The sequence below is a fragment of the Polypterus senegalus genome, chromosome 15 (genome assembly GCF_016835505.1).
Source record: "Polypterus senegalus isolate Bchr_013 chromosome 15, ASM1683550v1, whole genome shotgun sequence".
In the NCBI taxonomy this organism is placed as follows: domain Eukaryota; kingdom Metazoa; phylum Chordata; class Cladistia; order Polypteriformes; family Polypteridae; genus Polypterus; species Polypterus senegalus.
The window spans coordinates 137,314,827-137,340,581 of record NC_053168.1 but is presented as its reverse complement, the minus strand read 5'-3'; the positions used below and the strand labels follow the sequence as shown (position 1 = coordinate 137,340,581).

The window sequence follows — 25,755 nt, the reverse complement described above, 5'->3', positions numbered from 1 at the left end:
TAAAATTAAGGTAAAACAACAAGTCATTTAATGTACTTTAATGAAAAATCAGGACAAGCATTTGACTTAACTGCAAATGACCTACAAAAATTTTATTTAAACTGCATAAGCAGCAATATATTGCATTTAACTGAGGAGTAAACAAAACAAGTAACATAGTCTTAAAACATCTGTATAACCAAGATTTACCATATAAATACAGCAAATACTTATTTTGTTTAAGATGTATTTATTAAGCAATTACAACACAATGGCATGAATGAGATATACAGAACGGCAGACTGATTGAAACAGTCAAACAAGTGATGCAGAAATTAACGATAAACAGATAAACATTTTAGTGTACAACGTGTTCTTTAAACTTTAAGCCTACAACTGCATCCTAACATGGTCCAAGTATATGCAGAAGGAAACCAAATACTGGTGGAGTGTTACAAACTACTATTTTGTTAATGGCAATACAGAAGAAAGCCAATACTAAATCTGTGTATTTTCAACAACACTCTTGCTACCAGCTGCTTTCCAAGGAGAAAAAAAACCCACTATCATGGGCTGAAATGTCTGAATTATTATAACAGGTTATTTCCTAAATAAAAGCATCTTCACCATCTACAAAGAACGTTTACCATTCACATAAATAAAAAAAGAAATCTGTACAATGGTTATGTGACAAATGATTTCTGAGAAATCAACTCTGTCCTACTACAGCAAAAATAATGTTCAGCCTCTACATAATGTAATATAAATTATATTGGTTCTATGCATTCATAAAGCCATAAGCAAATGTATTCTAATACTTCAGTTTTTCTTAAGCTTTTATCTTTCAGCGAAGTATGTTGTAAGGCCTTCAATGGTTAAAATGGAGGAAAGGGGCAGGACATATAAACCAAACACAAAATCCTCTCTCTCTCTTCTACTCAACACACTGAAACACAAATATCCAGAGAAGTGGAAAGTGAGGCACACATATTTTAAAGACAAGCAAGTTGTCTTCTTGGAGAAACTGGGGGGGCAAAATCCAATGCACAGAAATACAATTCAGTGAGACAGGCAAGGCCTCCAACAAGGGAATCGGGACTTTCAAAAAAATGAAAATGTACGGCAGTGCAAACAACTGCACACCCACATTGTAGTATAACACAATGGTCCACAAACTGAACAAATTTACAGATTGGCAATTTTCCCCCACTAACACCCTGCAAACCTGAAAAAGTGCAACTGCAAAAACTGGTCACACTCTTCAAAGAACAGTCTTAAACTATCTGTTCATAGTATAGCTACTATTTCTTTTTTTTATAGTTCTATATATATTTTTCCCAATCATCTAAGTATTTCCTGTCAAAAATAGAATTAGGGATATTTTACAATAATCAAGAAACCATTTGAAAAAGTTTAAAACTAATAGGTTAAAAAATTTTACTAGTTCTAATACAAAACAAATTTAAAATCCACATTGTAACTTTTTAAATATAGCCTGTTTAACAATACACAAAAAAAAGAAACAAGTCAAACATTGGCACACCAATGAACATCTCTAGACAAGACCATGTAGAAACATAGAGCACCCTTTCTAGAGGACCTTTCCCTTCTCACTTGAAAACTAATTATAGGAAAGAAAAGAAAAAAAAAAAAAAACAATACAGGAAAAACAACAATTGCTGCAGTTTACACCAACATATGTGTTAAAGCAAAACATGGGGCATTGATTTATAACTTGCATTAGTCAACAATAAATATGCAATGAACCACAAAGTTTGTTTTTTTTTTTTTTTAAGAAAATTCTAAATGACAGCTTGCTCTATTTTTAGTTAGTAGTTTGTTTTTTCTTCTTGTGCGTTGTAACTGCTGTGAAACAAAACGCTTATAGAGCCAGGACAAGCACTTAAGAGCCTAAGCAAAATTTTAACAGTCAACTTTTGAGTTTGCCCTCATGTTCTCTCACACACACACTCACATATATATATTGGTCTTCAGTGGCGCTACGGAAAGCATCTCTGCAGCTTGACTTTGGGTAATTTCTTTCTATACAGTGGATATGTAATTAGAAATAGTACCTAGCATAGTTTATCATCTTAATTTGGAAGAGATAATATTTAATACATAATTAACAGTTTTTATCCGTTTCAGTCAATTGTGACTTCAGTGATTTCCAAGTTATGTTTTATTTTTTTCAGTTCAGACATATTAAAGCCTAAGAGTACAGCTGGTTGCTTTTTCTGCATTGCTTTCATGCATCTGGTACGCTTTGAGCCAAAATGGCAAGCAACATCAGGTTTGTTGAGCCACAAACGTGATGCTAGCACTTCAATTTCTTTTTTGGAGAGGTATGGCTTTTTGTTGAAGTAAGCATTGAGAAACTCCTTACGGGCTTCATTTGAACGCACCGACACACTGGTAGGATCTAGTGCTAGAATGACTTGGGGTTTTTCTACAGCTGAGCTTACGGGGTCATTTTCAGAATCAATTTTTCGTTTTTTCGCAGCAACACTTTCTTTTTCACTCTTACTGGATTCTAAGCTTCTCATTATACTTTCAATCCTTAAAGTATTCTGAATAACTGGATTGATAGTCTGCGAGTTGAGGACTACTGGGGGATTATGTGGGATAGCTGGTAGCATGGTGAACTTCGGAGGTCCACCATTCACTGACATGAGTGTCGAAATACTGCTGTCCGGATATATAATTTTCTCCATTTCCTTGTTGTTCCTGGGAGCACATCTGCAGCGCTGTACGTGAACAGATATCGCTTTTGCTGTTGTCTTGCCTGTGTATACTCCACAGCAATAGATGCATTTGAAAGCTGGCATTTTTAAAATTGCATGAATTGTAGGCATAATATAGTGCTTGCTCTTCAAGTGCAGCTCATAATCATGGACACTCTCAAACTTTTCAAGGCAAAAAGGGCAATCCTTAGACGGGAACCTTGGAGTTACCTTGCAAATCGTTTGACCAATTGCAAGATGCACTTTAATATAAATCAATTCAAGAGATCCAGTCACTAGTGCCAAATTAATTTCTCTATCGCCAACTTGTTCTTTGGGTGCAGCTGTATTCATATCAAAATAAGGGAAAATTATTTCCCCTTGGTCATCAGTGTATAGACGATATTCTCGTTCCATAAAAGCTGAATTCACTTTCTGCCTAGGGCTATGTTCCATAGTTGTGTGTTCAAGCAGCTGTTTAATAGAACTAAACATTGCTGGACAAAATAAGCAGTTCAAACCATGTAACAAATGTTCACACAGACCTTTTTCAGAAAGTAACACTTTGCACGCTAAACATTTGATGGTCTTTTCCTTAATCTTCTTCAAAAATGGGGCTCTGGCAGCCAGTCCTCGTACCACATTTGTGGGCTTAGGAGGGGCCTGCTGCTTATGAGCTACTTCAATATGAACTTGATACACATTGGAAGGGAAAAGCTCATTGCAGACAGGGCATGAAATCCACTGCTTGGCCTGTTTCGATCCATCAGAAGAATCAAGGCTAGGAGGGACCACAGGTAATGCACTGGGTTTAACTGGTACTTGTTGGGCAATTTGTGTAACAGGATTTCCTTGTGGGATCTGCACCGGTACTGGTAAAGTGGGAAGGTTCTGAACATTTCCAGAATGGACAGGCAATGCCACTTGAACTGGTGCCAGTGTGTATGTTGGTAATCCATTTACTTTATTTCCTGTTGGAATCAGTTGACTTAACACAGACTGTGAAGCTAACATAGCACCTTTAGAAGCATTTACAGCAGACACAGGCTGAGTAAGTGGAAGTCTTTGAGAAACCAAGAGTGACTGAGGGGCCGCAGCTCGAAGTCCTACTTTATTTTGGAAATTAAGAGTTGTTTGCATCAAGGTTAGGCCCTGCTGTTGCTGCTGTGATGGAGGTGGCAGCAGCTGCTGTTGGTGCTGTAGTGGGAGTCGAAGAGACCCTGGCATTTGCTTAGGAGCATTATTAGTTATTGTTGGCACTGAAATATTCATTGGGCCCTTCTGCTGGTTCCCAACACCACCACCATGGATCAAAGTGGTTGCAACAGTGGTAGCAGCAGGCAGAGCAGATGGAGTCACTCTAGAGGGCTGAGAACTGATAAGTGAAGTCACTGGTGATGTGGGAGGAAGAGAGTTTCTAGGAGTGGTTGGGGACATTTGTACAAGAGAAGCAGATGGCCCTTGTGGGAGAAATCCTTGATTGCTGCAAGGGGCTCGTACTATAGGAGGCATACATCCTGGAGCTCCATGCATCACAGCAGGTGGTACCAATGATGGGCGCATGTGATTTAGTGATGGAACTGGAGGACTCATAAGCCGAGGTCCTGAAGAAGTGGCTGTAGTCCTTGGCACATTGGGGGCCATGATTGGACTATTAATAGGAGAACATTCAGGGGGTCTTGGTGGTCCCATTACTCCATGTGTAATATTCTGAGGAAGTGGAACCATATTCATTGGTTGCTGTCCATTAGTACCAGGCAACATGGGTACGTTTAAAATTTGAGAAGATGCTTTAACCTTTGGTGCAATGCTTGCGAGTTTTGCCAGCTGATTTCTTTTTCCCTGTTTTCCATGTTCATAGATTAAGGCTTTTAAGTGAACCTCGAGTTCTCTGTGCTTATCAGATGTCAGGATGTGATATAGTAAATGGTCAGAACTCTCAGCAGGTAAATTGCACATCTTACAGTAAAACCGAAGTGGGGAAAATCCAGTTTCCTGACATGAAGTAAGTTCAGATTCCGTTCGTTGGCCAAAATAACTGCTCAAAAGCGACGGATAATGCATAACCAAAATGTGCTTCTTCATGCAGTAATACAAGGAATCTTGATAGAAGCATTTTCGACAGGAAAACCTATCAGAAGACGACATGGCAGTTGGAGCAGACCCAACAATGGCATGTGAGGGAGAAAGCTGACTTTTCCGTGGCATAGTATGAAAAAACTTAAAGTGCTGATTGATGACTTTAGGGTGAGCAGTGAATGGACAGACAGGACACCCAGAAATCGTCTCAATATCTTGTTCCTCTTCATGGCACCGCTGAACATGCAGCCGGAAGGAATAAATAGTCTTAGTGGAAAACTTGCACAGGCTGCAGCAGAAAGTCTTGGTGCGGTACAGAGGCTGAAAGAAAAAAAAAAAAAATTACCACATACTGTAGCATTTAAAAAATATATTTTAAAAGCGTAGTTAGATCCCTTTACTTGAACAAGTTAGTGTTATGTTAACTTCTTACAACACTATACACAAAAATAAAATATGGTAAGTTAAAGATTTAACTTTCATGTCTTGATATTTATTTCTGAATTCCTTTTTTTAAACTATGGCCTGCATCAGATTTTAAGTAAATGTACTACTGTAGGACTAATGTTTCTCATTTCAATTTGTTTTTGATAAAATTAATTTTTTTTAAAATAACATTTTAAAAACAATTTCTGCCTTTATTCTTGTGGTCACTTGAGCCTGACTTCGCGTAATAATTTATTTCAGCTCCTTAAATCATTGTGAACTGCTTAACAAAGTTAACAAAAATGGTCCACTTCACATATGATTGCTAAAATTTACCTACATGGATACATATTTTTAAACCTTACACTTCTTAAATATAGGAACAACTTAGCACAATGATAAAACAACAAACAACACTCTGGCCTGGCATCGTTCAATGGCTCTTGGGAAAATTTGCACTTCAATTTATAAGCCCAGTGTGCTATACACTAATTACACATATGTACATGTATACATACATTCTAAAATTTGTTTAAATCAATTCAGGGTTATGAAGGGCAAAGGCCTACCCATCTTCACACGATGTAATATAGGAAACCCTCTGGACAGGGACACATTCCATGACAAAGCACATACACTCCAAAGCTCACTCACACGGGGACCAGCTGAAAGGCGTCAATCGAACTTATCACATGGATCTTTGGGGATGTGAAAGGTGCTAAATTTATGAACTTGAAATTTAACTTTTTTTTTTTTTTTTTTTTAAATGTTCAGCATATGACAAACCCTTGCTAATAATATAAGGCTTAAGCAGCATATACAGTATAAAAATCCCAAGTATTACTAATGTACCACAATTGGATTTATGGTGTACAAAACATGTAAACTGCATAGACAATGCAATGTACAGTATACCACAAATCATTTTTTCAAAGTCTAACATATTTGAGTAAATAGGGACATTTAAGTTCCTATTCAACAATTTACAAGCAAAAGTATCAGACAAAAATCAAGTTGTGTTAAACGAAGATGGCAATAGTTGGGTGTGTACTGGGGATCACAGAGAGATATGCCCATATTACCCATATATTACCTGTAATCCATATTCTCTTGCTACAAACACTAAGCATCCAAGTGTAAAAAGTTTATGTAATATAAGAATGTGGGGAAAACCAATCACAATTACTGCTCTGGATATTGACTTGAAAGAACAAAGTTAAAATAATGCATTTTATTTTTAGTCAATAGGATGATTAAAAAGGAAAGAAAAATACAGCTATTCAAATCAAACAACTGAAACATTCATTCCAAACAATCAAATATTGACCTGGTAATTTCTTCAGAACACCTGTAAGACTACTTGTTTTATTACTTTTTTTTTCCCTGTAATACATGGCTTAAAAAAATCACCTAATTTTAGGAATAGCTAGCAATATGTTTAAACAGGGTAATCAAAATAACAATGTTACACCACTTAATCCAATCCAAACTGTGGCTAATCAGACCATAACAGCTTTACACATAGATACAGGAAAGAAACTGCCTAGAACAGGGCATTCATTCATTTTGTAAGAAAAGTAGTCATAGCTGTACCTTTTTCAGAATTAACCGCATGAACAAAGGGACCACAGGCAAAACAGTTTTATTAATGTCTTAGCATCACACAGCATGACAAGTAGAAACACAAGTTTTTCTCATATGTGCATCTAAGGCTTCTATATAAGGTATTCAAAAAAAGAACAAAAACCAATGGCTTCTTCCACCATGAATTCTCCTATTCAAAAGTCCAAACAGAGGTGGACATTCAGATGCAATGCAAAGTTCCACTCTCTGAGGTCATGCACTGCTCATAACTCTGATCTGACCTGCAGAACACACCCAGCAGGCCTCTGTACAAAAATTCTAGAACTGGTCTGGCCCAGTCAACTGTTTTACGAAGGCCAGAAGTAGGAGTGCGAGATATGCATCATCTACGATAACTTCATTGTTGTTTTAACGATGTGCAAGCTGAAATCATTGAGTATGTCACTCTTAATCAAAAACACGCCTTGAGAGTCCACATATTCACTGAGAATACTGCACGTGTGTGCATGGTTAGCACACCACAAGTGAAGCTAGTGTGGCTGCCTAAAACTGATTCAGCAAACAGCACCAGGGCATAAACAGCCTCACAATCTACGTCATTAAATTTAACAGCAAGATGTAGATCATGCTCACTCGCATGGATGTGGTTCGTCTTTTAAAAGACTGATGTTACATAAAAGATGGCAGCAAACAATGCTGAAAATCGTTCTATGTTAAAGACAGCTGGAAAACTAAATTGTTTCACTATCTGTGAAGTGAGATTGATCGAATACAGAGCCCATTTGGTGTCAGGCAAAAAAAAAAAAAAAAATTCAAACATATAAGAGACAAATGCCTATTGTGCACGTTTTATTTCACAAGCCGTCTTGGTTGGGGGTCCTCGATTCCAAAGCACGTCTTTCATTATTTAAAAACTCATACAGATCCCTGCCTCCTTGCCCTGCTCCATCCTGTCTCTACAGCGGGTGAAAAAAATGTCTTTTAGCAGCTATTTAAAAAACACACAGGAATTGAGACAAGGCGAGTCTCTTCACAGTGCCACTGAAAAAAGAGATCAAGAGCTACTTGATGATACCTAAGGTGGACTGTAATGTAAATTCACCTGAGTGGTGGAAAACAAAAGAAGTAAATTTACCCAAATTGGGGGTTTTAAAAAAAAAATAAAAATGTACCTGTGCCCCAAACAGCACTTCTGACAGGGCTTTTGTAACATGAAACCGTGATGCTGTGAAGCCTGATGCTGTGGACAGACTGGTGTTTGTCACACTACTTGAAGTTTCCTCAGTAGAACTTTACAATTGCTTTATATTCCAGATATCTTTGTGCAACATATGACAGGACTTGTTTACAAATGATATTGTTTTTTTTCCATTGCAGTATTTGACAGAACTTTGGATTTTTACACTACAGTACAGTATGTTCGAGTTTTTTGTTCTTGCTTGCATGCTTCACAATTCACCTTACAGCAGAGCAGTTTGTTTTTCCAGACTAACATTTATGCCCTGCATTTCAATTATAATTCAAATTTTACTCCCTCTGGATTCATATCTTGTTTACATTGAGTGTCTGTTTAAAATGCTCTCATTATAATAGTTTTGTTGGTTTTATTGTAATTTGTGTAAATTCTATAGGACACTTTAAATGAATTACTCATACTTGCACTGTTTCGTCCCAGTAATACTTTGATTGGCGATTTTAATGTTTGTGTTATTTTACTTCAGTTTTAACTAAATAAATAAAACCTCTTTTCCTCAACCGTTGCTTACATTAATCTTATTAGTAAACTACAATTAACATTTGATTATCAAGGCCGACCTAGATCAATTAAGACTTTACAAACGCGTTTTTAAAGGAGGCAAAATATTGTCTAATTACTGTTATCACTTAAGTCCCCAAAATATTGAGACAATTTTTTGCCAATATTAAATACCCCTAGTTAGAAGTCATAAAATTCAAAACAGTGCACTCACAACATACTGTATGTACCATGGTTTTTTTTGATTCTGGCTCAAGTATAATGCAATGAAACTTAACTTTATGTCCATTCCATCAACCTTCATTTAAACATTTTAGAATTACCAAGACATTCTTTTCCTGCTAAAATTACATGTTTTTCAGGTCAGTTTATTTGTGACAGTCAGAGAAAGGCTCAATCACTGTGTAAAAGGGATACTCTAAACAACTTCATATTTTTTAACTTTTCACACTACATTTATCAATTATTTCTGATAAAATCTCTCCTTCAGATTGGCCAGTTGCTCCCCTAAAAGGAGATACTGGAAAAAATAATGTATAGCTGAATGTCCTTCCTAATGTCAACTGTTGACATAAGGAAGGGCAGAGGAACAGTGACCTAATTCTAACCCCAGGTAGGTTAGAGATCCTTTCTGATTAAATAAGTACCATTATACATTACCGATTTATGCTTTAACTGAAACTTTCACAGCTTTGTTGTTCACTTCTAGTGAGGTGAAACACATTTTAAAAAAAAAAAAAAACTGTAGGAAACGTACCTTTTTTTTCCTTCTGTACGAATCCCATTCACAAACATCTGACCATTCCGTATTATAGAAATACTTATCTCCAGCATCAAAGCTCTTGAGCTCCTGGTGAACAAAAAGCATAAAATAAATAAACCTGTGATTTATCTTAACTCTTACTTTGCACTTAACCAGTAAGTCTAAACAGATATATTGTACTGAAGTTATGTCTCCAGGCACTATATACATGTATAAAGCTATAAAACTCACAATAACCATGGACAATCTAAACGTTAAACACAGAGTGCTTGATTTTGCAATGATGTAGGAAATGCATTTGTAATAATTCATTCAACTGATTTTAAGCACCATACTTGATTTTATTACATTAACTTCAAAGCAAACAATAGCATATTTCGAAAGTAACAAGACCAAATTTGTTTAACTACTAAACTCAGGATGTTAAAAGAAAAAAAAATCCCACAGACAACCTTTGTTGCCATGCTGATAAATTTATATGTCTGAGAAATTTAACCTACCAGAAACCCCTGGTTCATTATACAGAACACAGTTTAACTTGAATGATAACCAGAAAGTCTGAACTAAGAGAATGGCTCATTCTTTTTAAAAAATAAGTCACATTTTTTAAGTTAAAGTTATTTTCCACAATCATGGCATAGATTCAATTACAGCTTAAGTTCATTCGCAGTGTATGTACAGTATGTTTTCCATCAACTTACAATTGTGGGGAACAGTGCTCCAAAAGAAAAATACAAAACTCTTAAAAAGTAACAAACATGTTCCACTAGCATTAGACAATCAAGATATGGACAAACTTAGATAACCTTCAGGATGACAATGGATTTAGGAATCAACAATTCTAGCAAATATATGTTAATACTCAGAAAGTTCTAACTATGTTAGGTTCAAAAAAGACAAAATCAACACAAGAATAACTCTGTTGAAATATAGTTACCATTAACATTTGGTTGTCGCCACACTGTTTTGACGCTTAACAGTGTATCAACTTTATAAGCACAAATGGTTTCAGGTCTATGAAATGGATTAAGGTTCTCCTTCACAGAAGAAACACAATACAAAAAACAGTTTACAAAAGCCTAATCCTAACATTCTCATATTTGAAAAGCTTTGTTTAATTTGAACAAAGCAAGGCAATACTTGTCAATCTTTTGTCAGCGTCTTTATCAGCTTGCTCATATATCATAAGACTTGAGTCTCCTTAGGAAGTACAGTCTGCTCTGCTCCGATGCATAATATATAGCAGAATGCAGCCATATATAAATAAAAACAAATCAGTAAATATGATGTGTAAGCAAATTTGCACTGATCTAAAAAAAAAAATGCTTATTCATGATGAAAATGAAGTGATGGCATTACATTCTACAACAGCAACTGGAACATGTGAACAAATGTATTTTAAGACATTTTCTGCATTAAAAAACTTCACAAGGACCAAATTTCATATTACAAGCATAAACAGCTGAATAAATGTTTATAATTCTGAAGCTATTCAATAGTTTAACACAATAAACGTAATACTATAATATCCCTTATCACAACAGATTGCGAATGAAGTTTGTATAATCATGCCAATGAGCACCACCTTAATTCCTTAGTCAATAATGAAAGAAATGGCAGGTCAACATAAAACATACAGTAACATTTAAACAAAATGTCAGTAAACTACTATCATTAAGCACATTTACCACTTGGTAGCTGGCACTGCTTCCTTACAGCTTCAGGAAAAATGGAGACATCCACCTCTTACCTATTTGGGGTCTTTCCTACATTCCAAAGATGTGTGTTAGATACAGCATGAGCAAGTGTAGCTAATTAATAGCTCACTGCTGCAATCTTACAAGACTTTAACAATTATGGATTTGTGTTAGTTCACAGTATTCTTGACCAAGATTAAAACAAATTTAAAAATATTACTGCAGCTTGAAAACAATCATCATGGATTTTTAAAAATCCAATGTTCGATCATGTCCATTTTACAAATATGTCATTTTAGCTTCCCATAGAGTTTTCAAGTATTTTTCTGATTGCGGTGTATATTTATACTCAAGCGAACACCACATTATTTACACCCCAATGGATTATTTATTCCCCAGAAAATAAACACAAATGTGCACTGTGGAAGAAGGAATTAAATCAAATAATTTATAAGACTGACTCTTAAGCATTTTCCTTGTTCCAGCCTGTACATTTTTTGGATACTGATTGTTTCATCCCATTATTTTATTTTCCACTGTTATATCCTAATAGTAGGGAGTGTTCTAAACTGGGTAATATTGAGAATTACAATGAACTCTGTGCATGTGACAATAACAACCCTACAAACCTATTGTTGCAGGAAAATTCAACAAACCAAATTTAAGAGAGGGTTTATCCTAAACGTCATCAGCACGTCACCTGGTCCACAAGGGATCCTGACAACACCTTGACAAAAGAAGCTTACTATCAGCTACTGTGTCCCCAACTTGGAAAGTCTGATGATGTGCCAATTTTGCTGCTAACTTACAAACAGAAACTGAAATATGACAGATTAAATAAGCAGAGGGAAAACTGTAGGACTACTCTGATTAAGCAAACTGGGACATGTTTTGATATTCCATCAGATCTGGACACCTATGCAAAATGTAGTAATAAGTTTTTTTTTTTTTTTTTAAATAAAAAAGTGTGGATGTCTGTGTGCTTACAGAAGCAATCCAAGAAACCACACATCACTCAGTGACATCTGTAATAAATTTCAGGATAATAACATGAAAAAATAAGGAATACAGATATAAGGTCAAAAATACACAAGGTGGCTAAATATCTGTATGGTATAAAATGGAGACCAATTATCACAGCAGTAAGGATTTGCACAAACTTTGGTTTAGAGACCCATATGGATTTCACAGTGAAGACTCATTCAATGTCATTTTCAATTTCTCTCCCCAGTGAATTTAACGCCTTCTACTTGTAGTAAGGAGATCATGGGTCTGCATGTAGTGTGGTGCTCTCTGAGTAGAGTGAAAAGCACTACATAAATGTGAAAAAGTATTGTTATTATTAACTCAGATTTGATTATGAGAACGCGTGGCATGCCATCCAACTGTATTCAGCACTATTTGATTCACGTGTCTCCATTGCTGTGCATGACTTAAGGAGCATTTTAAATAAGTAAATGTCCTTGGGCATCCAGTCCAGATTAAAATACCAAATTGTGTTTTAAAATTGTTTGACAATCTACTAGCTGACAAATTCAATGACAAATTTAATACACTACTGAGAGAATCTGTGGTCCCTGCCTGCTTTAAAACGACAATTACTACTGGGCATAAAGTTCATGTGACATAAGAAGTTTTCTTCAACAATTTTCAGTCCTAGCAATCATTTAAATAATCTTAGTAAATTACGGACAGTCACAACGACATTCAATCATGTATAGTGCGCCATTTCTGGTAACTTCGTCATACAGTTCTGCAACTGGCTAAGACAAAAATCAAGCAGTCACAGGGACAGGCTCTTGGGTGCGAGAGTTGACAAGCAATAAAAGCTCAGCTGAAAGTGCAATGTATACAATGAGGAAAAGATGCAAAAAGGATGTTCTGGGGTGTGGAAACCACCTCTAGTTTGTATATTGTCAGAAGTGGTCCAAAGAGGATGCCATATTCCTTGTACTTCATAAAACATTGCCACATTTGGAGAGTAAAACTATGCCAGAGTACCATTTATAAGCCATAGTACATCATTCAAGATTATTGTATTACCAAAGATGCCCACTAAACTTCTAGACTTGTGACTTATATTCAAGTGGCTACAATTGGATTTTTTACTTCCTAACTAACACACCTCTGCAATGGCCGCATCACATCCTCCACATAGATTCTCAAAACAGACACTCTAGAGAGTACTGTCCTGAGCTCCATAATGTATTACATGTTCACCTATGACTGCGAGTGCAAACACAGCTCCAAACCCCATCATTAAATTCGTAGAGGACTCCTCTATAAAAGGATCGATCATCAGTCTCACCCAAAATAGTCAAAGACTTCAACAAACTGAATGCAGACCACGCTTCCATCTACTCTGGGAGTGATGCTGTTGAGAAGGTGAGCAGCTTTAAACTGTGACCATCACCGACGAATTAATGAGTGAACACATCGCGGCTCTCGTGAGAAGATTTACCACCCATGCCTCTACATCCTCAGATGTCAATGGACATTCTCTACCTATTCTCACTTGCTTCCATTGGAGCACAAGTAGATTCATCCTAACTGACAACATAAGATCTGCTTGGTATGGCACCTCATTGACTTAAAATCCAAGGGGTGTTGAGGTGGAACAGAATATAATTGGCACCCAGCTAATTTCTTCTAATACTAATTGCCTTACAAAAGCAAAATGTATTATTACTGAAGACCTCAACTATCCTAAAACAGTCCCTTTTATAACTCCTAGTTTCTGGCAACAGGTACAGGACCATTCATACCTGGACCTGTGGATTCAGAGACACTTTCCGTGCACAACTTGCAAGGTTACTGAATACGGTTTGTGTAGTTGCCATAAGAACAACATAATAGCATACATGTTCTTACATATATGAAGTCCTGTGTCTCTCCACTACCACCTCTTCTACTGGCTGTATATTCAAGCAACTCAATCCAATTGGAGACTATAAAGTGTGTCCTACTTTGACAGACCTGAAAAAGTACCTCTTCATACAAATAGTCAGGAAAATCTGGAACAAACTCCTGACCCATTTTTTTTTTTTTTTTAAGTGTATTTGGATGAGATTTCTTTCTGAGAAAGCGGACAGTAAAATTTATTTAAAAGGTGCCACAAATCACCACTTTTCAAAGAGTGGTCAGTTTATATTCAGTCAGACCAGAATGCATACTGCACTCTATTGACAATAAATTCTCTAACAAGATCTTATCAACAAAGAAATATGTAAATGCATAAGCACAGGAAAACAGAAGCAATGGTTTGGTTCTTATCATACATATTTGTGTGTCAATATTTGAAAAGTAGTTATCCACTTTCTAAATAGTACATAACAAATAATGTACACTTCAGAAGTATCTAATTAAAACAAGTATAGTCCAACACAGAATGGTAAAAAAGCTCATTCGCTCATGGCTATACTGGTTTGGACTCCATCTACTAATTTCATTAATGAACTCTTTCTAAACAGGATGCACAGCTTGCTAAATGTTTTTCCAGGCAGTGGCCCACCCTGGATCTATCCACATTGTCATGTGTAAAAATCCCAGCATTTTTCACAATACATTAATGGTGATGTGCAAGAAACACACAAACCTGTTCTTTTCAAAGCCAATCAAATCTCCTGTCTTCCGCATTCTACTTTGGAACTTTCAATACAGTACAACACAATCTATTTACACAAAATCACCAACCATATTAAACTGTTATTTGAATATATGAAGCTGCTACCAACTGAAAAATAAGAATTAGGACCAAGACCAAAATTTTTTGAGAATAGTACAAATGAATACAAACAAGAACTGCAGAAATCCAACCATAAATTTCATTAGTGTTTTTCTTTAGTAACATTTTGTAACTAACAGAACAAAACTTCACCTGTATTGAAGGTGGAAAGTTTTGAGTTGGAAAGGATCAGGTGCTTAACTCATGTTAAAGAGGCACACAAAGTGTCACAGAATATTCATTTCAAAATTAAACAATTCACTCAAAGTTTCCCACCTCGATTTTAGTGTCCATATTATATCATTCAAATTAAATAAGGCCAGTAGGAGGGCTCCCCTTCAAAAGCAAGGGGAATAACCATCTTGAAAGCAGCACAGTTAAACAAAATATCTGTTTGTTAATCTTTACAAATACCTGAAAATCAAAATCGGTTCACACATACACCCCTACTACTACCAACCTGTATTCCTTTTATAAAGCAAATCTCATTTAATGAGTTCCGCCAGTTGACTTTCTTCAGTTTGTCTTTTTTTTCTTTAATAAAGTAGAGGTTGTACTAGATAATGCAATAGAAACTACGACTGTACACATTACTAGAAACAAAGAACGACGATATATTGAAAACCTATATTGTGAACATTAAATCCAGACGCAAGCTGTACTCAGATTGTGGGGGAACTGACTGGGACAATCCTTTTGCAAGACATCTACCCCTGGCTCCTCCTATCTGTGTGTGTTGATGCACAACACTAATACCCTGTAGCCCAACTGAGACTGCAATATTGTTTTAGTAATTAAGCCTTATTAATGAAACAGAAGCAAAAGAATTGCCAAAAAGCCACATACCTACTTATTCAATCATAATGTTATGTAAAATTTTAATCAAAATAATATGTTAAGCAACAATTAACTTCATTCCTTCTAATATCAGGATAACACCGAGTGAAGTATACATTTAGCAATCCCAACACTGCTATTAATAACAGACTATTTGTCAGAGAGGGCAAAATGGATGTCCTTAAAAATACTATGCGAATCATCTTTTTGGAACAGAAAATAATTTTTTTTCTTAATACTTAAACTATGAATTATTAAAAATGGCATTCAATTATTGAAGAATCTTAATAAAAATATGGAATATTATTCCATTTAAAAGAAGCTTCATCTTGGAATAATTTGTAGTAAATATGTTGGCCCCCCCATGGGGCAGTCTTTTCATAGCCATTTAAAATTATCTAAACAAAGGAAAAACTATTTTAATAGAGCTTAACAACTTTACGCTTAAATGCCGTTGTATTCCACTTTATCTCATCATTTCGGGTTGTTATTAATTTTACCTAAATGTAAAGCATCACACATCCATTTAATCCTTAAGCAATGAACCAGGCTGCTTAAAATTTGCTGCCTTTCTCTACCTCCACATTTTTTGTTAGAATTAGAATAAATAATATCGTGTCAGTACATTTTCAGAAATATACAAATCTTCATATCTGAAACAACAAAACATAAGCACATACAATAGGAACACAGAAGATGTTGCTAAGCATGTTATGCTGGTATGAAATAACATTTAAGATAATGATGGACTTCCTATTATGCCAACTACAGTTGCAGCTTTACAGATATGCTCACACCACTTTTTTTTACCATAAATACAGAAATAAAAAGAAGGCTTCACCAAAAACAAGCTATTGTACTTCTGACTTGCATGAAAAAAAAAACACCATGGAAAGTAAGCTACTCTATAAACAGCGCAATAAAGTTGTACGATTTCTCATATCTAGGATTATGTCTTTAAATTGTAAACTTTTCCCAGGGAACAAAAACTGCAATGTAAATGACAAAAATAATTCTTTGTATTTTATTCAGGTTACGTTACTGTACCTTTAAGACATTTTGTGAAAGCTACTTCTTAGCCCACATTACCACAGCTACTAGGAACTCTGTCTCCTCCCACTACTTCCCTGACTGGCTTTGGTAACAATGATGTAAGTGCAAGCCAATCAAAGCAGATATGCTGCAGCCCATTTCTCTTGCCTGTCTGTACAATATATTAGTCTGTAGACATGGAACAAAAAACTGAGGCAAACAAAGAACTTAATTTTAACACAACCCCAGTCTCTGCCACAGTAACTCCAATTTGAAAGTTGTGATTTGTAAATTATGAGTCATGTGTATTTTTCAGACATTTACTATTTAAGGTTTTAATAATGCTCCACCCATTAAGACTGAGAAGGTGGAGCTAGCACAAAAGAGCTGATCACTCATGTTTCTAAGCCTCCATTATCTGGAAACTGGAATGACAAAGGTACATAAAAACACAACATGAACTCTTTAAAAATAACCTTAAATCCTATTCTGTTGCTGTACTATATACCACATTATCTTATCAGAAGGAACCAAGAATATCTGGAGCTAAATTTTTAAAAATAAAGAAAACTATCAGCCCTAAAAAAAATAAAGAGAAACACTTACCCCTACCAGCTCTTTACAACTCTGGAGGCCAATGTCACATAAAATTCCTTTAACTCTTTTTCTAGATTTTCGGATTTTTTCCAGGTTAAACACAGGAAGCTGAAACATCTTTCTTTCCTATAAAGTGAAATAACCTTGTATTAATACCTTCCTAGGTCAAATTGCACAGTAATGAAAAACAAAAGTTGCTTTGTTTTACGATCTAAAAAAAATCAGATACTTAAGACAGTATGACAAGTAAAATTTTACTTAAATCTACAAGTCAACTTGCTGTGTAATCCATGTTTGCCAAACTGTTAAAGAAATATCAACATACTGCAATTAAAGTGTACTAAAATGCGTCACTATTAGCCAAATAAGCAGTCATCTCCTCCTCTTTAATCAATCTATTATAATTAATAACTATTTTGAACATCTGGAAACATTTTCTAAGAAAATCAGCCAGCATACATTTTCTCATTATTAAATCTGAATTACCTAGAATGTTGCTTTCTTAGAATCAAACTATTCTGCATTTCTATATTGCAAGTATACAAAAATCAAATTAATCGACTTTGTTTATAAAGAAAGAAAATGCTCAATTTTAACTTATTTTAGCGTTATTTATACAAATTACTCTCAGTTCCATGATCCGCAAATAAAAATTAAATGGTAAATTGTAGCAGCAAAAAATAAACATCTCCATTTCTACACAAATTCAGGCAGATGCATTGCATCCATCCATCGTCTAACCTGCTGAATTCGAATCAAAATTAAAATTAATAAGGCATAGAAGAAAACAGAATTGAGAGGAAACACATTTAAAAAATAGTAAGTTCAAACAGCACATAACACTAAAAACAAGTGGCTGCCTTACAGGCTTAATGTATGTCTTGCTGTGCAACCACACCTTCATGACAGAAGAAGCAGGTAGAACCAGGCAGGATAAGTAACAGAAGAAAACACACCGAAGAAATACTAAAATGCAAACCTACAATAAACAATAGGCATAGCAACAAGCGACACTTAAATGTAGTTCACTTCTAGATTAAACAATCTCATAAAACAAACTTTATTAGGCAAGTGAAAAAAAAATTACACAAGGGATACAAATTTCAAATCAGCATCTCTAAAAACGTAACATCTATCATTGTAATCTTAAATTGCATTGTAATCTTGAGGATATGGCTTGGACATTCTAGGAAAAAAAAAAAGAAAACCTTAATCACAAAATTCATTAATTAACCCAAATTTCAAAATAAAATTTGTTTTATGTAATAACCAAACAATCATAACAAAATGTTAGTTTTTCTATCTGACACACTTTGGTCTGAATGACCACAACCATGACTGTTTTTTTTTTTTTTTCTACGTTATCACTGTAATTAAACAAACAGAAGCATATTAGCAAAATTCTAACAATAATTATGCTGAATAATGTTCTTAGCTCTGATATCCCTGTTCCAGTGCTGGTTTCTGTCTGCATCTAATGTTGAGGTAGATATCAGATCCCCTCTATCATTTAATGGGAAAGGTATTTTCATAAAATGGACTGATGCTTACAATGGAATGTAATCATTGAGCTCAAGAGGAGCAACTTACATTTGTTAACTCTAGAAACACGCACTGAACTATGGGGCTGGCACAGAACGCTGCCCACTCCCCGATGCTTATGGTTCCCTAAAAACAGGACATTAACAAATTAGGCTCACATAATATGCCTCTTTCAAAATGTTGCCACTACATTTCATTTAATATTACAGTGGAACAGTGCTTGAATTTACCTTTGTCTTTCTTATAAATTGATGTATATATTTTTAATAACACAACTTGTAAGAAAAAAAAAAGATGTTGCAATGTAGTAGATACTCAGTAAAAGGTTAACTGTTCAGCAAAAACAGCTCTAAATAGTGAACGCAGATTTTATCATAAAGATTGGATAAGGAATTATCCAAGCATGATCCCTAACCTTCTTGTGCTTCAAGTGTAGAGAGAGCACATTAAAGATATTCATTCAGAACACCTGCATCTTTTTTTAGCATGCCTCTTCCAACATTGCAGTTTAAACGTCACCCTTAAATTGTAAATATTAAACTATCAGCACAATACTTTTTATTTACAAATGGGTCAAATCTATGGGTTTACTTTACACTGAAAAAACTGCCTTAAAATCAGCACATTGTGCATAGAGCACCATCGGAATCCAATTACACCTGAAAACTCACACTTTCTCTCCAATATTTTAAACCAACTGGACTTGTGCTCATTTTTTTATTACATGACTATTACGTAATAATCCTTACACTATTTATCATATTTCACAATCTACTTCTAAATATATTCGCTTAACCCCAACCTCTATATTTGAGTCTGTTTATAGGCATAGTAGGCTCCAATGCAAAAGGATGCTGGTTTCAATGTGTGAACCTGAAGCAGATACCTAAACTGTCTGTTCAACAGTATAAATTAATTGTAAGCAGTTGTATTATGCATCTGTTCAATATAGTAATGTGCTATACAAAAATAAGAGGTATATACATTTGGCTAATTTTTCTACTAAAACTTTTTTTTTGGTTCTTTATTTCATCTTATACAATTTCTCGTATTAGGAATTTGTTAGTTTTCGCATACCCGTTGGGGTCTAAGCGCAGGGTCAGCCATTGTACAGAGCCCCTGGAGCAACTGAAGGTTAAGGGTCTTGCTCAAGGGCCCAGCAGAGTAGGATCTCTTTTGGCAGTGACGGGGATTCGAACCGACAATCTTCGGGATACCAGTGCAGATCCTTAGCCTCAGAGCTTTGTAGTCAGTTTTCAAGCTGTGCAGCATAGTGGACTCCAAGACGACAAGACTGCTGGTTCAATTCTCACTTTTGACTCCTTGCGTGAGCACAAGTACAATACTTAAACTGTGTCTGTATTTCAACTGTAAAAAGTAAGCATTTGTATTTTGCATCCGTACTGAAAGTGCCTTACAATAACGTTTGTTATGAAAAGATTATACCCGGTTCATTTTCCTCACAAAACTCTGCAGTCTATTTTTAGGCAACGTGGCATAACTTGAAGAGTTTGCATCTCAAAATGAAGTGACTCCAATTGGGAATTTACTATACAGTGGCACACAACTCAGGTGGGTCGATAGTCTGACTGGAATTGTTACATCTGAGTATCAAACAAATAGCCACTGAATGGCCAATCTCCTTCCAGCATCTGGCTATAAAACTAGTAACGAAATATGGTCTTATCCTATTCAGTGTTCTTTAGCCTCGTGGGTGACTGTAACACCTACTTTTATATCCCTACATGTAACCATATGGTGTTATTTGTTCATGGCTTTTTTTCTAAGCCAGTTTGTTTCTTACTCTATTTCTAAACTTGGTCATTTATGTATTATTTGGTGTTTAATATTTGGTATTAGTTTCTATACAGTGCTCTGTCATCTTTGCTTTTATTCCTATTGCATTGCCTTGAACACTGGTGAAGTGCTTTGATTGTGGATAAGGCACTATATACATACAATGTACTTTTATTATACTGGACTCCAAACTACAAGATTGTTGGTTCAATTTTCCCCTTTGACTCGTGTGAACACAGGGAAGATAAACTGTCTGTGCTCCAACTGTAAAAATTAAACAGTTGTACTATGCATTTGAACTTAAAGTTCCTTATGAAGGTTTGCTTTATGGAAAGACACTACATGAAAATGTCTCTCTCTCTCTCTCTCTAATATATATATATATATGGTTAATTTTTCCCCAGAAGCGTGTAGCAGAAGACACTCTGGACTACAGCGATGTTGGATCAATTCTTGCTTTTAACTCACAAATGCGAGCAGAGAAACAATCTTAATCAAACAATTAATCATATCTCACCCATTTATAGCACTATTACATTGGTTTTGGGTGTGCTTTAAAACACTATGAATGGTTTCTAAAGCTCTAAATCTTGCTCCTTCCTATATTTTGGAGTGTCTGCCCACCTACATTTCCAACTGTAACCATAGACCTTCTAATAGTGGTTTGCTTATATTGCAAGAGCCAAATATGAATACTTATGGAATATTTTACCAACACAGATACACCAGGCTAATACTATGAAACATTTTAAAAACATTCTAAAACTCACTTTTTTTTTTTTTAAATTTGGCTTTTTCACAGCTGCATTTTAGTACGGCTTCTGCTAGATTAAAAACTGCAAAGAAATCTTCAAGGATTTCCACCCATTATTAACTTCTACTTTTCTCTCCTTTCTTTACTGGTTTCTGACCGATTAAAACACTGTGCTGTCACCTGTGATGCTGGAACATAAGCAGATACTCCAACTGCTGATAAGACCCACTGCATGAAACCATCCAGAATAAAGCATACAAAACAATAAAGAATTACTTAAGTGCATTTATATTAGCTGGGTGCTCTTTTTGGTCTTGGAACCCATGGAGATTGACCCCCCACCACCAGCATCACACCACTGGAGTTTTATTCTTTCTGTTCTCCCCAGTCATTTGGCCTTAGAATCAGACTTATCTTTTGAGACTTAAGAACAAATGAATACATAAGAATGCTACTTTTTCTATTACTTGGATATATCTATGTTAAATAATTAAGTAGTGATTTACTATCATCTATTGCTTTGGTATGTCATTCATTCTTATTTTTAGTAACTGTAGTTGGGATTTGCTTTTCTTGTTAACTATTTTGACATCTTGTATGCATGAAAATGTGCTATAGAAATAAATGTTATGCATCTGTTCACTGCAGAAAGGCACTATATAAAATAAAGGTCTATATACCTATTTAGATAAAAAAAAAATGTAGTCTCTTTCATGGTAGTGTAAGATAGTACACTCCATACTACAAGGTTGTTGGTTCAGTCCATACTTTTAACTCTCTGTGATACTTAAACTGTTTTACAACAGTAAAAAATAAACAGCGGTGCTATGCATCTGTAATCAACGCACCCTAGAATGGTGTTCACTATGAAAAGGTGCCATACAAAAAAAGGTCATTATTTCTGGTTAACCCCTAAAACCCCACCTCCCAAACCAAAAAAAAAAAACTGTAGTCTATTTCTAGTGTAAGATAGTGGACTCCAAAACTATAACATTGTTGGTTCAGTCCACAACTCTAACTCACTGTGAGCAGGTAAGTTACTTAAGATGTCTGTTTTCTAACTGTAACAAAATGTAAGGTTATACTATGTATCTGTACTCAAATTGTCATTAGAATGCACTCTTTATGGAAAGGTGCTATATAAAGGTGTATCTTTCTGGTGAATTTTAATTCTGTCCCCCCCATGGCCTTTGTAGTCTTTCTACACAGAGTAGCACACATAGTGAACACCAAACAACAAGGTTGTTGGTTCAATCCTCACCATTCTGTGTAAGATATACAAAGTGTGTTCCAACTATAAAACCAGTTGTGCTATGCATCTCTACCCAAAGTGCCTAAGGATGATGTTAATTATGGAACAGCACCATACAAAATAAAGGACTATATATCTGGTTAATCAAAAAAAAAAAAAAAACTTTGCAGTCTCTCTCTAGGCAGTGCATCTCTGTGGACTACAAGACTGTTGGTTCAGTCCTACTTTAGCCCACTAAGAAAGAACAGGTAAGAAAGTTATGCTGTCTGTTTTCCAACTGTATAAAAAAAAGCCAGTTGTACTACACATCTGTACTCAAAATGCCTAAAGATGGTGTTCATTGTGGAAAGGCACTACATAATGGTCTATATATTCGGTTATAAAAACAAAACTGTACTCATATCTGTAGGCAGAGTAGCGCAACAGACTCCAAAACTACAAGATTGCTGGTTTGGTCCTCACAGTATGTGAACAGGTAAGATGCTTGATCTGTTTTCAAACTGTAAAAAAATAAAACTATTGTACTAAACATCTGTACTCAAAATGCCTTAAGATGGTGTTCCTTATGGAAAGGCACTACAGAAGTTAAAGGTATATTTAGATTTCTGTTTAAATTCTCTCTAAAACTCTGTACTTTCTGTCTAGGCAGTGTATTATAGTGGATTCCTCAACTATAAAGGATTTTCAGTTCAGTCTTCACCTTTGATTCCGTGTGAACACAGGTAAGATACTTCAGAGTTACTATACAGTTAAGATATACAAAGTGTGTTCCAGCAAGCAGCTGTGCTATACCGTAGGATGGTGCTCATTATGGAAAGGCGCTATATAAGACTATGGTTGTTTGTTCCTATTTTGTTTCTTTCAGTGCTGTGCCAAGCTTCGAGGGGCATACTGAACCCTTGAAGGTTACCCTATAATGCACTTCTCCATTAACTGCTACTCAATACAAAAGTTACTCACAGACACTGAACGCACTCCAGCATCAAAACAAGCTCACTATTCATCAGATATCAAAATGGTTATTCAATATATTCCCAGCATTAGCAGGTTAGTAACCTGTTTATGGCAACTGGATGCAAGGCTGGCTTATAACAAAATACACCTCTGGATTGGCTCTCGAAAGGCATCACGGTCAAGCGAATTTCACGAAGGTGCCTCTCTCCTGATCTCAGCTGCTCCCGTGTCTTTTCTGCAGGGCAAACACCAAGTTCGGGGGGAAATCCTGCTCCTCTGTCGCTCCGCGCTCTAGAATTTTGCGTCACCGTCGTTCCGAGCGGCAAGAAGTCGTCTGCCATGTGAGTGGCACCGATTTAAACTTGCTTTAAACATTTCCTAGTATTTACAAAAAATAAAAAAACACACAAACACTGCTCTTCAGAAAACTAACCTAAATGTAACCGGCCGAAATCCAAAGTGCATTTTTTAGTCCCGCTCTAGCCACTTTTTATCGGCTGACAGAACCTAAACCTAAAAAGATCACCGTCGTTGACACCCTTTTTTAAAGCATTGGTTCCCCAAAAATACAAAAGAAAAAAAAAAAACTTAAGCATCGCCTAAAATTTACAAAAAAAAAAACAAAAAACGGGAGCACCGAGCGTGTAGCTTCGCGTATGGACCCACGGGTGCGCGCTCATTGTTCATCCTGTACATCCTAACCCCAAATCTGCCAGAGGGATCTTCATAAAGAAGAAAAAAAAAAATCTTTCCATGCATCGCCACCATTTCGTTTCCACCACCACCCCCTCCTCCGCTACCACCCCACTCCAAGTTCAACCCTTCGCCGCTTAAAAATAATGAAGCGTGCTTCGTTGTTTTTTTTTTTTCCGCGCCGACCCGGTGCTGCCAGCGCTCAAGACTTTTAGCGCTCCGGAGGTTGCGAGTCGCGACACGCGGGTGGGAAGAAGAAGAAGAAGAAGACGACGCGGCGACTGCGAGCCCGCCAAACGAAATGACAGCGCGACGCGGATTTCATAAATCGCACGAACAATAGTTAAGTGTGAGCGGCCAGCCCGCCCCTCGCTAGTTTATGCTGTGCTGTTACAATAGCCGTCACCGCCGCTAACCGAATATTCCTGTACCTACCCGTCAGTCCTGGAAGAGGGAGCTCTCTCTCGTTCTCTCTCTTTCACACACACGCACGCACACACACACACACTCCTCCTGCCGTGTTTGTGCGTGCGCGTGTGTGTGTGAGCGTGCAAGAGAGGTCTCCCGATATTGTACACAGCCCCCGCACACCGCTCCGCTGTTGCTGTTATCCCGCGCAGTCGGCGTTCAACTTCACGCTAGTTATCTGCTCGTCAACATCCGCGCAGGATTCGGCAACAATAAATATTACGGGCCTTTTTTCCACCTTATTCGTCACTGAATGTGAGCTGCATCGCCCTCCTCCTGAAAGGAAAAATGGCGCTTGCCTCAATCAGGAAGTGACGTCGGACTCTCATTTACATATTCACACTCTGACCAATAAGAGAGAAGGTAACCCAAACTCCAAATAGCACCGTTTTGCAGCTTCTCATTTTGGGTGGCACTGGTGTTGAATGGGAAGGGTGATGGTGCCTTGGCTTGATGACACCAAGTCCATGACCATGTCCAAGCCCATGGACTTTAATGTCATCCTTAAATTGCTCTCCTGAGATTTGAGCTAATCATTACAAGGGGGCGTGTCCACATTGGAATCACATGACTCAAAGAAAATCTTTGGAAGAGGTTTTAACAAGAGGGCGGGTCCTAAGCCACTTTTCATTTTCAAGATGTCCTCCAGTTTAAGTTCCAACTCTGAAGATAAGACCACCCAGAAAGGGTTTGTGACTTGAAGAAGCAGAAAAATATCAGTTGAGTTCAACTGGATTGAAGACTACGAGTGAATATCATGGCCGCACCATCCATTTCTGCCTTGCATGATCATATCTTTGATCAAAATCTGGTTGGGTCTGTACTCCATTGTCCTTCCACGATAGTCGAAGGCTTGGTATTAAAAAAAAAAAAAGAAAAGCTGATCAAATTGAAAGAAATTGTCCACACAAAATTTGACTTTGATGTGGCCAGGCATTAAAACCTTAGCTGGTCAACATCAGTCAAAAAATAGTAATCATTTAAGAGTTTCTGGTTTTAACTCCAACTCTGACTTAGCTAATGGGTTTAAAGAATGAGAACGACATGAGATTTGAGCAAACGCAATGCTTAAAGCAGATGGTTTACGATAAACGAGAA

General features: G+C 36.3%; 1 protein-coding gene across 5 annotated transcripts; it reads right to left on the bottom strand.

Moving 5' to 3' along the window:
- Nucleotides 1-77: 77 nt before the first annotated feature.
- LOC120516186 (activity-dependent neuroprotector homeobox protein 2-like) lies at nt 78-24,963 on the bottom strand. Of its 5 annotated transcripts, none has more exons than XM_039737684.1 (4): nt 24,625-24,963; nt 17,207-17,323; nt 9,305-9,397; nt 78-5,102 (listed from the first exon to the last, which is right to left on the bottom strand). In XM_039737684.1, the coding sequence occupies exons 2-4, from the start codon at nt 17,312-17,314 to the stop codon at nt 2,124-2,126; spliced, it is 3,180 nt and encodes a 1,059-aa protein (XP_039593618.1). In that variant the 5' UTR covers nt 17,315-17,323; nt 24,625-24,963; the 3' UTR covers nt 78-2,123. The 5 variants fall into 5 exon arrangements, with proteins under 5 accessions (XP_039593618.1, XP_039593619.1, XP_039593620.1 ...); XM_039737685.1 differs by having other exon boundaries at nt 24,885-24,954; XM_039737686.1 differs by having other exon boundaries at nt 24,896-24,938.
- Between the last annotated feature and the right edge of the window lie 792 nt (nt 24,964-25,755).